Source organism: Haliaeetus albicilla, chromosome 13, assembly GCF_947461875.1.
Source record: "Haliaeetus albicilla chromosome 13, bHalAlb1.1, whole genome shotgun sequence".
NCBI classification, from domain to species: domain Eukaryota; kingdom Metazoa; phylum Chordata; class Aves; order Accipitriformes; family Accipitridae; genus Haliaeetus; species Haliaeetus albicilla.
In genome coordinates this window covers 21,277,717-21,292,227 of record NC_091495.1, presented here as the reverse complement: position 1 = coordinate 21,292,227, position 14,511 = coordinate 21,277,717, and the positions used below count along the sequence as shown (strand labels likewise).

Here is a 14,511-nt window from a genome sequence, read left to right as displayed (position 1 = left end):
ATCCCAGCACAACGCTTTGGGAGGGGGTCTGAGTGCTGTGCTTTAAAAATAACGTGAGCAAAGAGCATTGCTGGGCATGCAAGATTACAGGCAAACTGCTAACAAGTTAACATCAAGTTGTTGTTTTCTTGTAAAGTCTGATGACAGCTTCTTCCAAGTCAAAAGTAATTTCAATGAATCACAGCAGCGCGTAACTTGCAAGAGTAGTTAAGTACTAAGATGCCAGAAGAACCCGTGAAAATATTCTGTGTACTACCAAAGCGTCAAAATACTGAACTAATAAAAAAATAAATTAAAAGGAAAAAAAAAAAAAAAAAGCCACGGCAGGGTCTTGCAAAGCGCAGGGGCAGGCAGGCGAAGCAGGCGCATCACACCCACGAAGAGCGGGCGGCCCAGAGCCACCGACCCGCCCAAGGTCGCGCCCGGGGAAGCCCGGGCCGCCGCCTCACCGGGAGCCGCCTTCCAAGTCGGCAGCCGCCGGGGAGGCGACCCCCGCCCGCTCGGCTGCCCCCCTCCCTCGCCTCCGCGAAAAGGCGCTTCAGAGCCGGAATCCCTCCATCGCCTGACGCGCCCGGCTGCTCCCCGCGGGCGGCCCGCGCTCCCGGCGGCGGCGCCACCGCCTCCTCGGCCCGCTCCTGGGTCGACCTGCCCGCACCCGGTGGGAGCCACCGGCGGCGGCCCGCCAAGGGGCCGGAGCCCACACTGGGGGAGGCCTCGGGAGCCGCCGCCGCCCGGTCGTCACGAACCCGCTCCGCGGTGGGGCGGGGGAGACGCGACCACCACCGCCGCCGCCCGACCACAACCCTCCCCAGGACTCACCGCCTCCGCCGCCGCCAAGGCCTCCACCCCCTGCCCCGCCGCCACCACCGCTACGTCAACGGGCGCGCTGACGTCACTTAGCAACAGCAGCCGTCCTCCTGCGTGTTGACGTAGGCAGGCACCCTCGGGAACGGCGCGGGAGCGGGTCCCGGTGGCGCCGTAAGCTCGCTTCGGCCTGCGTAGTGCCGTTCGCGCGGCGCCTGGTTTCCTCTTCCGGCCATAGAGCGGAGGCGGCCGCTAGCAGAGCGGCACCCGCCGGGCCGGGGGAAAAACGCTCGGGGCTCGGCCCCCCGCGGGCGGGGGTGGTCGGGTCGCGCTGCCGCTGCCCCCGCTCAGGCGAGCCGCGAGGCCTGGGGCGGCTGGAATTTTTAACTTCCCTACGGGAGTGTCCCAGGTAGGGCTGCCGGGATCTTCCCGGCTGCGTCCTCCGGCTTGCGGGCAACAGCCAACCCGCCCGCGGATGCCCCCATTGGGCAGAAACCGGGCGCTCGTTCAGGCCGCGGGGACGCTTCAATGCCCAGCTCTCAGGAAACAGCAGCTGAGGTTTAACCTTCCCTGTCGTTCTCATCTGCTGTTACTCGGCCGCATTCACAGCACACCTTTCCTTTGTTGAAGAGTAAGGGTGTGCTGGCTAGCCCCTTGCCAGTCGGTACGTATTCCGCTTCCCTGAGCACGGAGAACCTCCTTCTGTCTGTCAGGAGAAGAACATGGGCTTGTCTCTATGTGACCACTAGATTAATTACTGCTGTACTGCATGAAGCTAAATTTAGGCCCTGCAAGTGGCAAAGCACTACATGCTATTTAATTCCATGCTTTATTTAGTAGAAAAGAAGTGTTGCCTTAGAAGAAATAAAAATAGCATTGTCCGTCATCAGTGAGACCATTAAATAATTTCAAAAATGTTTAGAACTGAGATCTCTGACATCTGTTGCTGGCTAGGAGAATCATAATTAGGTGTTTTTCTTCAGTAGTTTATTCTTGGATTTCCTAACTGAGAACACTGGTTTTAATTAGTTCTCAGTATGGCAAGCAGCAGTAACTTTTTTTGTAAAAAAAACCAAACCATACCTTGCCCACTTCATGATAGTGCTGTAACAAGTTTGTAGATGCCAGTGGTTTTTTTACTAGTTTCCTCTGTATGACCTCATCATCCATCCCGTTGTCTACGCTTTGTCAAGCACATTAAAAAAAAAACAAGGGTCATTCCAAACTTAGCAAACATGCATAGACTTTTATTTGAGTACTAAGCAGAGAACCTTCAGCATAGCCTGCTCCTCCTCGTGCAGTTATCTAATGAACTACACATGCACTCCCTTTGACTTACTCATCTGATGTATGAACTATCCCAGTTTTAATTACTGGATTCCATACAATTGGGTCAGTAGCTTTTCCAGCCACACCTGTACTTTGAAGTGCAGCGAAACAAGTCTGAATGAAACACTGTATGTTGGTAAAATATGAACCATTAAGTCACACGCTTGTAAAATATTGAGATTTTCCTTGCCAACACCTTGGTCATAAAGCTTTAGGTGATACACGTGTATTGACTGAAATAAAACCTACTTCTAGACAACTTCACTTAGACTACCATTAGTCTAAATTTTTCTACTCGCACCACCTAATGAGAGATTCTGAATGGTAAATGAACTGCAGTTAGCACTTGTCCTTCAGTTGAGTTTTACTTCATTTTAAGTTCCTATTTCAGAACACCAGCAGGAGAAGGGATGTGTATGAAAAACACAGTTTAGCCATCACAACCTATGTAAGCTGCAATCAACTGAGTGTTTTGTCTCCTGCTGTAGCTCTCATGCTTCTTGGCACTGTTCTCACCTTACCAACTTCAGAAGATACCGTACTGTTACACTACCATAGTCTTCAAATTAAGAGTTCTCATAATTGCTGCTGTGAGGTATTCTACAATATTGTGTACCTTTTTTTAAAGTAGGGTTAGGTTTCATGAGTCAGCTGAGTCAACCTTTCTGCTAAAACAAACAGCTTTATTTACTCATTCAGGAAATGAAGGAGCCTTAAACTGGCTCCTTATTTCTGGTTGATAAACTTGGCATAAAACTAACTCAGCATTCAAGAAAATCATTGCCACTTTATTAAGCTGAATTAGCCTGCTTTGGGCAGGGGGTGCAATGTCAAAAGCCCCACATCTGAGATCATGTGGTGACGGCTATTAAGAGAGCTCACTTAACTCAGGAGATCTCACTCCAAACAGTTCTAACTATTATCCCTATCAAAATGGCCTAACATACAGGAGAATAATTAACCGCACAAGGAACAAGAAATGGAACAGGCTAGGTATTAGTTCTGGAAGTATAGGAAAGCACAAATAGAGAATGCAACCATGAACCAATAGTGTTTATTGTTGCAGAAAAAAAGGCAACTTGACAAATAACTCAAGAAGGGAAAGAATCTATGGTATATGAATGACACTGATAAGGCACCACCTAAAGACCAGTATCTGTAGATACTAGCCAGAAAATATCATACAAGTGACAATTTAAAATATCAGGGTTCCTTCATGTAACAAACAGAAAACTGAAAAAAGATTTTTTTTTTTAGTTACTATGTCTACCTTCCAATGAATTTAAGATTGCACATCCGTAGGGGCTATTAAGCAGACCAATAGTTCTCACATTCCTTTTTCCAACACCTAAGGCTCAGATGAAGCATATAATCTATTTTACTCATTTCCAAGGGTAAACAAAATATCTTTGATTAAGTTTTATGAAAGATTTTTCATGTGGAGCTCTGTAAAATTACTGAGTTTATATATGCTATCTTGTTAAGATGAGGCAGACAGAATTAAGGGTTTTTCGGATAAGGACATAGGACAGCAACGCTTAGCATTTAAATCATTAACATCTACATTAGCATAGTAGAAATCAAATGCAGTACTTTCTACATTTCTGTTTTAACTTACAAGCCAGAGACTTATTGAGAGTTATTATTAACTCTGCACATGATCACTAAGTTACTAAAACATCCTGTTGACCAAGTCACAGTTACCTTCTTCACGACTGTATTCCCAATTCATATTTACCACCAGATTTCTTACCAAAAACCAATCCATGAACCAAAACAAATACCCTTTCAGTTACCTAGAATTCAACAATTAGCAAAGCAACAGGTGATACTGCTTTAAGGTTATTTTGTAGTTTTCACCAATGCTTTATTTGGAAGTCAATTGCAATGCCATTACACTATTCACTAGTCACATAACTGAAGACTTAGTAGGAGGTAAGTCCTACTTGAACCACAGTAAGACAGTGCAGAGAGTTTCTTTCCTTGTTGGAAGGAACAACAGGATTTCAAAACTTGACATGGTTTACACCATTCGTAACAGGTGCAACAGCACAAAAACAAGTAATTTGTGTAACATACGTAAATGCTACATGTTTTCCTGCTGTTTACAGGTATCGTTTCAGTAACCGTCACTCATTTTGAGAGGGCAGATCAAAACATCTACTAGTCGGAAACTGTTGTTTCAGATACTCTTTTTCATTAATTTCCTAATGCAGAACATACAGAGCATTTTATAGTCCCAGACTTTCACTGAAACAAAAATTACAAGCAAGTTCTTTCTAGTGTTGGAAGAGACAAGAAAGATCACTGTGAGTTAGCAACTATGAGACCTCTTATCTTGGCTGTCAATCAGCAGCCAGAAGCTGAAAGACTGAATTCCTTCTGTTGGACTGATTTATTGCCTCCACGAAGCTTCTTGTTCCAGGCAAGGCTGTTTAAGGCCGCTCCTTAAAGAGTTTTGCCTGGCATAATATAAGTAAGCTTAGGACTTTCATTAACATGCTACTACTCAAGTCAAAGTTAGTCTGACATTTTATTTTCTAGTATACAAGATAGGGCATGAAGCCTTCAGGATCTTCTGACTTCATAAAAAAAATATTCTGAAGCGGGTTTTTTTGCTCCTTGTTAAAGCTCATCAGTAGTAACACAGGATTTTTTGTTGTTGTTAGTGAGATGCAGTGAATTTCTAGTCACTTATCTTTTGATAGTGTTTAGTGAAATATTAACATAAACACTATTCAAGAGGAGAATCTGTGTAGGCGCTCTTCCAAAAAATGGTTGAATATTCCTAATTGGAAACAAATTGCAGCGGTATCACAGGACAAGAAAAAAGGAATTCAAGTACAGTGAGGTCCCAGGGGATAGTTTTAGAGGAGACTCTATGCGACTGATTCCTCTCCATTAAGCGAGAATTTTACAAACACTGCTACAGATTTTCTCCAGAGGACTGAAAGTGGGCATCTCCTACATAATATATTTCATTAGAACTAAGTGAGAGTCACCATGTGGTTAGGATTCAAAATTTCAATCCAGTAGCCATCAGGATCCTGAACAAATGCAAGTCCTTTCATTTTACCTATTAGGAAAAAAACCAAAAAAACCAAAAACAAGATAAAGTTAAGACTACATGACTAGTTCTTAATGTCAAATACAACTACTTTTAAAAACATTTCTTTTTTTCCCTTTGCATGAGAATTAGTTCAAATTTAGACAGCTAATTCTGAAAACATCCAGATTAGTTTTTAATCAACATTAGAACTTTTTATGCTAAATTGTCACTCTTACTCTCAACAAAGCTGTAGTTTAAAGTCACTTTGAAAATCTATCTTTTGTTGATTGAACTTTTCTGCATATGCCCCTATACGTCTTCATCCTCTAAATTCAGAAAAATATCTTTGTGCTCCAGGATGCTTTGACACATTTTCTTGAACTTGCTTTGCCAGTATAAAATCCTGTGTTCCTCTGCCCTGTTCATCTCCCATCATTCCTGCCTCCACAATGAAGTTTTACGTTACTGGTTTTTGTTTGGTTTTCCCCCCCAGCGTGGTTTACAGTACACATTTGCATCACTTCATAAAACAAAGAAATGCAGGGCAGGAATGTTTTAAATTTTACTGTTGGAAAAAATATTGCTCTTTAAAACAGGGTCCCCAAAAGTTGTCTTCAACAGTCAATCAGGATAGCACAGCTTAACATGTTATCTTAAAGTGTTAATCACAGGCTTTTAATTATACTTGCTCTACTAGGCTATTTACTGTAACAGAACCAACCTAAGTGAATATAGTCTAGTTGCAAAAACTTCTGAGGGAATAGTAGATGTTTGATTCAGTTATGTAGGAAAAAAATAACATCGGGTCTCTCAGCCTGCTCTGCAATGAATGTGAAGTCCAAAACTTTTTTCTCCTCCTTGGCATTTGCTTCATCAGTTTTATTTCTTAATGTTAAAAAAGAGCTTTTGCTCTCCCCCTTCCCTTGACTGGTTCAAGACTTCTTTCCTGTGATTTATTCCATTTACAGTCTAAGCTTCTCCTCCTATGTACTTAGAGCTGTGCAGTGATACTGAATCAAAGTCAGGGCCTCACTCTTCAACTCTCTCAGGGTTCAACAGGTGCTGAACAGATTAAAAAGGGCTCAGAAACTCTAAAATGCTAAAAATACTAAGTTCAATTCTCAAATCAAGAAATCTCTGTTCAAGTTAAGTTTTCAGCTACACTTCTTACATTTGCTTCAGCTGAGAACAGTGAGATGAAAATCAGTTAAGTCTCTTTTCAATTATGTGTTCTTACTCCTTTAGCAAGAAATCTAGATCAATTCCAGTATGTGTACACTGAAGCTTCATGTACTAATGTTACCTTCAAACTAAAAAAACCCCACCATTAGTACAGGCAACAGTCTAGTTTCTATAGCCAGAAGGAAGAACTACCACAGATTTGTGCCTGCTGCTGGTATTAGATGTCTGTTTTGGAATGCATCAGTCCTAAAACTCTTGTGAGGTCTCTTCATGAAAGAGAATCCAGTTGAAAAATGCAAGACTTCTCTCCACTGATTTCTGCATTTTAGGCTATTTTAACATAGAGATTCTTTGTTTATGTACTCTCTAGACATTTGAGCTATACATTATGCATTTTTTACTAAAAAGTTATACAAGTCAGATATAGACTAATGAGGCTATTTCTACCAAAGCTGACTGTCCTGGTTTCAGTTGGGATAGAGTTAATTGCCTTTCTAGTAGCTGGTACAGTACTATGTTTTGAGTTGGTTATGAGAAGAATGTTGATAACACTGATGTTTTCACTTGTTGCTAAGTAATGTTTAGTCTGAAGTCAAGGATTTTTCAGCTTCTCAAGCCCAGCCAGCAAGAAAGCTGGAGGGGCACAAGAAGTTGGCACAGGACACAGCCACGGCAGCTGACCCAAAGTGGCCAACAGTGTATTCCATACCATGTGATGTCACATCTAGTGTATAAACTGGGGGGAGTGGGGGCGGGGGGATCGCCACTCGGGGACTAACTGGGTGTCGATTGGCGGGTGATAGGCAATTGCCTGCTGTCATTTTATTAGTGTTATCATTATTAGTTTCTTCTTTTCTGTTCTGTTAAACCGTTCTTATCTCAACCCATGAGTTTTACTTCTTTTTCCTGATCTTCTCCCCCATCCCACTGGGTGGGGGGGAAGTGAGTGAGCGGCTGCATGGTACTTAGTTGCTGGCTGGGGTTAAACCATGACACTGACAGAACAGTTAAAATTATAATAGCTAGTAGGTGGCATTAGGTGGATTTACATAAAAATAGCCAGAGAAGTCAAGAATTACTCAGTTTTAATGGGTGGGAGTAATTATGTCTTCTGTGTCATCTTATTTTCATGTGATAAGAACCAAACAGATGTGATATGTGAATTTGATCCATGTTAAAATAAATTCTGTAATAACTCTGGGCAGTAGTATACATAGTAAACTGGCATCAACAGAGCATGTGAATTTTACTGAAGGTGAGACCACATACCAAAGGCACATAGCTAGACTCATTAACTATTGTTACCAAGATAGATCTATTGTCAGTTTTGCCCACTGTGTAAGAGGGTGCAGGGGTAACTAGTTCTAGCACCTTCTAAGCAGTGGCAACTACATATTACCCAGCTTTCCAGGAAGATCTACTAGACAGAATATGTTAAAAACAAGGACAGGAATTGACTTTCATTTCTGATCAAGACTTACCATCATCTGGTTTTTTCACAAATTTCACTCCTAGTTCTTCAAACCTCTTACAAGCTTTATTGACATCAGGGACAGCAATTCCAATATGTCCTGGGCAACAAAGTAAAAAGAGTGAAGTATGCTCTAAGTATTGCTGGATGTTGTAAGAAAAAGTTTGCTCAGCATTTCATCTTGTGCAAAAAGTTTACATGCTGTGGTTCACAAAAGATATGATTGTATACAAGAAAAACATTGCTTCCTGAAAGAAGAGCATTGTGGGTATTAACATTGGAAAGTTGGCTTTTAACATAGGAACTTTACAGTTAAAATATCTCATATTGTTTAGATGAGAATATTATCTAGAGTAGGAAAAAACATCATTATCAAACTGTTTTATCTGTATTTCCTTTCTCAAAACATGCCCACATAACAGGATTTTGTTGCATTTGCTCAGTTCAACAGTACAAGTTTATCTTAATGCTGTATTTGTAGAGACTAACACTAGCACTATCCAAGGCATGATCTTACAAATCAATTCAGAAGCTTTAAACGTCAAGTGGCTAGATTTGAGTATGAAACTTATTTCACAAGCCAGTGACCTTTCAAGCACTCAAAATATCAAATCAAGCCACACAAATACTAGCCTCAATGCTACAGACAAACGGAATTCTCCTAGCTTAAAATGGGTAACCAGTGGATTAGAAAATAGAAATCCAAATGTAAATCAGTCTAAACACCAGGATAATCTAATACACAAGAGCAATTACTGTTCTCCATTCAGTAGTTACTATTAGCATGCATTTGCTTGCCAAAGGATTAGATTCTTTATAAAAAGTGTAACTGTGGCTCATTACTGTGAAACACATTTGTTTACCTATTTTCACAATCTTTCACAGCATACGTGCTGGAAGGATAAAGGATGGGATGAGATGCAAGTTCCCTTCTTTCCTAGTGCTAGTATGCTTTTGTCAAAGTAACCTACTAGAAACGTCTTTTCATCCATGCAAGTTTAAAATATTTTCTCCACTAGTTCTCACAAAAAAAAAAAAGCCTACAGCAATACTTACCCAATAACCCTTGCACAGAATTTATATCGGTGTTTTCTAAAAACATTTGAAACTCCATTTTTCCCCAATACACAAGGGGGGGGAATCTAATCACAATAAGCCAAAGCTTAAAAACTACAGACACAAAACTAAAGACCTACCAAATCCTCGGGGATCTGAATTGCCATTGTGATAAGACTGATTTTCATCATTTTCAGTGCCCCAGTTGCTGTAAGAAGTAATTATTACATATTGAAGAAAAGCATCAAAATTAACAAATCCTAAAAGTTCACTTTCCTCAGGAGGGTAAGTTATTTCTCCTAAGAAACTACAGAATTTCAGCTGTTGGCTGCATTCATTAAAGTATCAAGATTTTCCCTAGTCACAGGTCCTAGGGATAGTCTCTGGACTAATCCAGTCATGTTTACACCCCTTCACTAGTATTCAGGCTCTACATTTGAATGAGTCAGAGACATTCCTGTCTCATTCAGATTAGAAAGAAGGTTGCACAGCATGAGTCAGTTTATCTACCTGTCATTGGGGAACAAACAGTGAGGGTAGCAGGTCCTGAAGCTAAGCAAGACAGTGGGGTATTTGGGAGATTCTTTCTGCACAATTACAATGATTAGTAGCATTAACCAAATTGTCCTGTTTATTGGAAGTTTATGTTTTGACTTAATACCTCTTTTGAACAGATTCCAAAAGCAATGGTTATCCATTACTAGGATGCTCTGGGGATCCAAAGAAGGTTCTAACCACATTGGGTTTTCCTAAATTCTGTGCCTTCCCTACCCAGATGGCATGCATACTCAAAATATAGCAAGCATTATTTCATATTTACGTACCACTGTTCACCTAGCAATCTGAAAGACCTCAGAAAAGAGAAAGATTAAGCTTCCCAAGCATCCAAGATCTTAGTAGTATTTTAAGGCTATATGACAGTGAAGATGTTTCCACAGTAATGATTACATTTTTTATTCAATCCAACAGGATTTACACTCATCCACTTCTGTTTAACCACTGTTAGCTAAATGTCATCTCTCATTATATTAATACTTACTGTGTCAGTTCAAGTGTAGCTTTTCTAGAGAAGGTCCAGGCTGTTCGCTCAGTTTTATCTTTCGGGATATCATTTTTATCTTCATACGCCAGGAAATAGAGAGAGAACTTCATAGTAGGAAAGTCAAATTTTTGAAGCAGTCTAAATGGCAAGAATTATTTTGAAATAGTAACGTTAAAAGGTAATCAGGTAGCTTGCAAATAAACCAAGATGCTTTCCCCAAGGAAGAATTATTGCTGTGATTTTTTGCCTTTCTGACTGTAATCCCCATCTTAAAATAGCTACATTTTGAACTATCAAATAGAAACACTCCAGAACACATTACAAACATACAGAAATTAGAAGAATCAGATGCTTAAAAGCCTAACTATCAGTAACTGAATAGCAAAGCCAGTACAAAGGCTCACGTTGAGGTTGCCACTCTGTTACCCGTATTTCCTCAGGAAGATCTTTAAGTTTATCCACTTTAAAGTATCACCAAGGAATAAAAAGATTTACTTTGAAACTTACTTGTTCTGGGGAGCTCACTGGCACCAGACAAAGTTTAAGAACACAGCAGGATTAAAAAACAAACATAGCTTTAGATGAAGTATTTTTACAATTTCAATAACTAGGTATAATGATAAAATCCATTTCAGATGTGACAATTTAATCAACTAAAAAATACTTGAGGTATGCATTTTTATGTAGGACATTTAACCAGAACAAGTAGGCATGCAAAATGAATCTGATTTCTTTTTCAGAATATTAGGTATTTAATTTTTATTTTCTCACACCCACACCTTCACTAAAGTGGAAGTAGTTTATTTTACTCTAGTTTGGACTCATTTCAAGATGTTTAAAAATATGCTAGAATTTTGTTTTGAAATAACTCATTTCAAATGTCAAGAATGTGCATAGAGCCTTAGCATAAACACGCTGGGCTACTGCAGGGCATCTGCCTCCCAACAGCCTTCTCCAAAAGACTGAGTTTGGACCTTGTCTCCAGTTTCCACTGCCTTGGTCTCTTATGACCAGAGGTGGTCATAAGCCACCTCTGAGAACTAGTAGAAAACTTAATTTCAAGATCTATAGCAATGACTCCTGAACATAAGTGCTGTCATAAAAGTTACCAGTTAGCTGCAGGCTCAGTGAGGAGGAAGTAAGCAAGTTGTATGCTAATAATTAATGACCTATTTAAGAAAAAAAGAAATTCCTAGTCAAGGCCAGTATTAGTTCAATTGCAGCTTTGGCATTAACTGTGCTGTAGGAGTTCTCAGAGATTGCCAGACTGTCTAATTGGGCATCAGCTGATGGGCCAGCATTGTTTATGTAGTTAGACCAATTAGTAACTACATCAAAATAACAGAAACTTTTCTTTTCAGAAGAATAGTAGGAAAAAACAAACTTATTGTGGCAGACAACTTCTACTCACGTCATTCCAAGAACTCTTGTATAAAAATCCAGTGACTTCTTAGGATCCTTTACTCTCAACATCGTCTGCTGCAACAAAAAATCCTGGAGGAAAAATCATATATTGTTTATGCATCAACCAGAATTTAATTATGGATGTTAACAAAAATGCCAGTTAATTATGAATCTAAAACGAGCAGGTTTAGAAGTAACAAATAGAGCACTACAGTAAGCGTAAATAAACCCTTTTGTCCTTATCTTATGCATACAGATTTGTGTTAAATAAATAAGCCTTTGTAACATCATGTTTTAAAACAAATAAACAAAACCACCACTGGTATCACTCAATATATATTATCAGTGGTATCAAAAGAAGGGTATCATTCTTACCTTTATTATTCTTTTACAGAGCTGTGCTGCACATGAACCACTTTGCATGCAAGCACACTAGGCACATGAATATTAGATATCGGGCCTCACTGCAGACACAGAATTTAAACAAAGCTAAACTCCTAAACTCATTATTTTTATCATTCCATTGCACAGGTGTTGAATTTTTGTCAAGCTTGATTATATCTTGGAAGCAAAACCAGCCTGCAATTCTGTAAGGGTATCTGCCTGAAGCCACTGGGTAACTTTATCTACCAAGGGCTAACAACAACTAAGTGGATGAAAAGTAAATGGTAGGACAGCCTTGACATATGTATTTAAAAAAAAAAACCAAACCCAACAACAAAAAAAACCCCAAACAGATGCAGAACAACTGAAATGCAATTACAAGGTTCTCCCCCCAAAAATAAAAATGTTTGGGGGAATTTTTTTTGCAACCCTGGCACGTGCTGGCTGAGGAGCCCCCGGATTGCCCAATTACCCCACGGCCGAGCGCAGAGCGGCCGCTTGCTCTCGTCAGCTCCAGCCTGACCGAGCCCCGGCAGAGGCGCCCACCCGCCCCAGTGCTCCGCGGCTGGCCGGGCCTCGGCGCAGGGCAGGACGGGGGCTCACGGCGGCCGGCCCAACGGGCCCGCCCTTCACCACGATCGCGAAACCGAGTCGGGCTGGCCGACGCCGGGCTGCCCCCCTCCCGCCGGGCCGGTCTCCCCGCATAAAGGAAGCCGAGCAACCCCCGGCCCTTTCCCTCCCCGACACCGGGACTCTTGCCGGCTCCATGCCGCCTCCCATCCACCGCACGTCCGCCCAGCGAGAGAGCGAGCGGGGCGGTACGGGCTCTGCCGCAGACCCTCCCGGCGCCAGCAGCCCCGGGGCGCCCTCGTCACCCCCACGCACCCCACCTTCGTGCTGGCATCCGGCTCCGAGCAGGCGCCATAGGCCGCCTCGTCGCTGAGGCCGCTGAGCTCTGCCGCGGCCGCCATGTCGGCAGAGGAGAGGAGGAGGTGCTGGTGCCCGCGGGAAGGCGGTGCTCCGCTGCGCCCCGCCTGCGGCCGGGTCGCTGCCTGGCAGAGGCGGCCGCGGAACGTTGCAGGGTTTTGTGGTCAGGTCCAGGGGTGCCTGTTCCTTCCCGTCGGCGTTAACGGGAAGGAGCCTCCTGTCTGTGGAGTTAGTTAGCTGAAGCCTGGAATGAAACCAAGGCTGCTCCGCGTTGAGGTGGCGATGCGTCCCTCTAGCTGCCGCTCGCAGGCCGAGGGTACCCTGCAAACGCCTGAGGTACCCGCTCCAATGGCGTGGTGCTCTTTTTTTTTTTTTCTAACTCCTTCCGACTGGCGATGTCCTGGGGTGGTTTGGAAACCTGGCCCTGCGCCTCCAGCCGTGTTTACAAACACACCCGCGCTGCGCTCGCTGTGGTATGGAGGGGGGGTGGGTTCTGCCGTTGCTTACAGACGCTAGGAGAAGACTTCAAATTTGACACCCGTTGGAGTTACGCAGGGACATTTTAGCATAAACAACTATTTCAGCTCCAAAAGAGAAGAATAATCTTTCAAAAATTCGGCATGAAAAACATTTTTTCCTGGATTGAATAGTCAGAAAAAAATTTTCGGTAACTGGAAAAAAACCGCATTTTTGCAGTGCAGCATTCCCGCTGCGTTGCGTTATGTACCTTCCCTAGGTACACACCCAGCCCCTGAGCAAGGGAATTTACGGTATTAAGGGTCTTCAACAGCCCGAGCCGCGCACGTCGCTGCGCACAGCTCTTCGGTGCCCGGCACAGTCTTTACGATACAATTACGGCTCAGCTCCTGGGGCTGGGCCCGCGCGGACCGCAGCGCAGACACCGCCGGAAGAGAGCGGCAGCGGCGCGAGCTCCGAGCGCGAGCAGCGCCACAGCCATTGCGAGCGCCCCCTCGCGGCCGGTGTCCCATCACGACTCGCCGTCTCCCTCCGCCGCGCTATACGGCCCCAGGAGGGAGGCGGGACGCATGGGCGCGGTAGTCGTGACGCGGAGGAATACCCGCGCGGCAGCCGTTGGGAGCGCTTGCTCTTGACTGCTGAGGGGGTAGCGGCCGGCGGTTGCGCCGCGGAGGGGCAGGGGGACTGCCCTTCTCTCCTCGCCTTGTGAGGCATAGCTCCAGCCAGGTCGGTGAGGTCTTTGCCTGCATCGCTCTGCCAAAGCCGGCGTGCCGGTTAAGGCACCTCAGCTTCTCAGAAGAGAGCCAGAAGTCGGTACCCCTTGTTCTCTACGCTTGGGAATCCTCCACTTTTCCTTCCGTGCTTCACCGCATTCTCTTCCTATCTTCTAAGACCCGTACTTGAAACCAGACTCACTTTTTTTTTTTTTTTTTAATATGAACAGGTACTGTAGCTAAGGTTTAGAGCACCCTAGAGGGGCAGAAAGGAAAGGAAGTTGTAATATAAAAGCACATCAGATGTTACAACTAGGGTAGGTAGCCAGCTGGAGTTCATCCTGTTTTTTGGAAAGTGTGAAAATCTCAGCTGAGCCACGAGACAGCTGTTTGGAGAGTCAAGGAGGATGACTGTATATAATGTAGTCTTTCTAAAGAGAGCTATGACAACCCCACCTCTTTCATCTTGAGCTTTAGGGGAAGGTAGCAACTTAACTATCCAATGTAAAGAGGCCCAGTTAAAAGGCAAAGAAATTAACATCCAAGCTATTCCACCTGAGTATCAAGGAGGAAAGTACCACTGCTGACCTTATAGATGACTAATCAGATAAACATGAAGGAAAAGAAAGGAATTAAGTAATTTAGATTTTACGCTTTCCTTTTTTTCGTTACT

At 43.2% G+C, this 14,511-nt stretch overlaps 2 protein-coding genes across 4 annotated transcripts in view; both read right to left on the bottom strand.

The window, feature by feature from the left end:
* The window catches only part of BTBD9 (BTB domain containing 9), a 147,662-nt gene extending 146,444 nt beyond the window's left edge, over window positions 1–1,218 (bottom strand). The window contains exon 1 of one of the 2 annotated variants that reach the window (XM_069800375.1): window positions 820–1,218. The gene's annotated coding sequence lies outside the window, so the exon portion shown is untranslated. The remainder of the gene's footprint in view (window positions 1–819) is intronic. The other variant, XM_069800376.1, reaches the window with a different exon arrangement.
* A 1,940-nt stretch (window positions 1,219–3,158) lies between these two features.
* Window positions 3,159–12,762, bottom strand: GLO1 (glyoxalase I). 2 transcript variants are annotated; one of them, XM_069800377.1, is made up of 6 exons: window positions 12,612–12,762; window positions 11,345–11,427; window positions 9,931–10,071; window positions 9,032–9,099; window positions 7,846–7,935; window positions 3,159–5,209 (listed from the first exon to the last, which is right to left on the bottom strand). In XM_069800377.1, exons 1-6 carry the CDS (start codon window positions 12,690–12,692, stop codon window positions 5,121–5,123), a joined length of 552 nt encoding a protein of 183 aa, XP_069656478.1. In that variant the 5' UTR covers window positions 12,693–12,762; the 3' UTR covers window positions 3,159–5,120. The 2 variants fall into 2 exon arrangements, with proteins under 2 accessions (XP_069656478.1, XP_069656479.1); XM_069800378.1 differs by lacking the exon at window positions 12,612–12,762 and adding an exon at window positions 11,713–11,861.
* Between the last annotated feature and the right edge of the window lie 1,749 nt (window positions 12,763–14,511).

Bases quoted from the DNA above. Each gene is read 5' to 3' on its own strand.
- GLO1 (XM_069800377.1), bottom strand. From the start codon at position 12,692: ATGGCGGCCGCGGCAGAGCTCAGCGGCCTCAGCGACGAGGCGGCCTAT. The intron at 10,072-11,344 runs GTGAGTAGAAGT...CTTGCCATTTAG, and splicing joins ACAAGAGTTCTTGGAATGAC to ACTGCTTCAAAAATTTGACT. The intron at 7,936-9,031 runs GTAGGTCTTTAG...TTTGTTGCCCAG, and splicing joins TTCAGATCCCCGAGGATTTG to GACATATTGGAATTGCTGTC.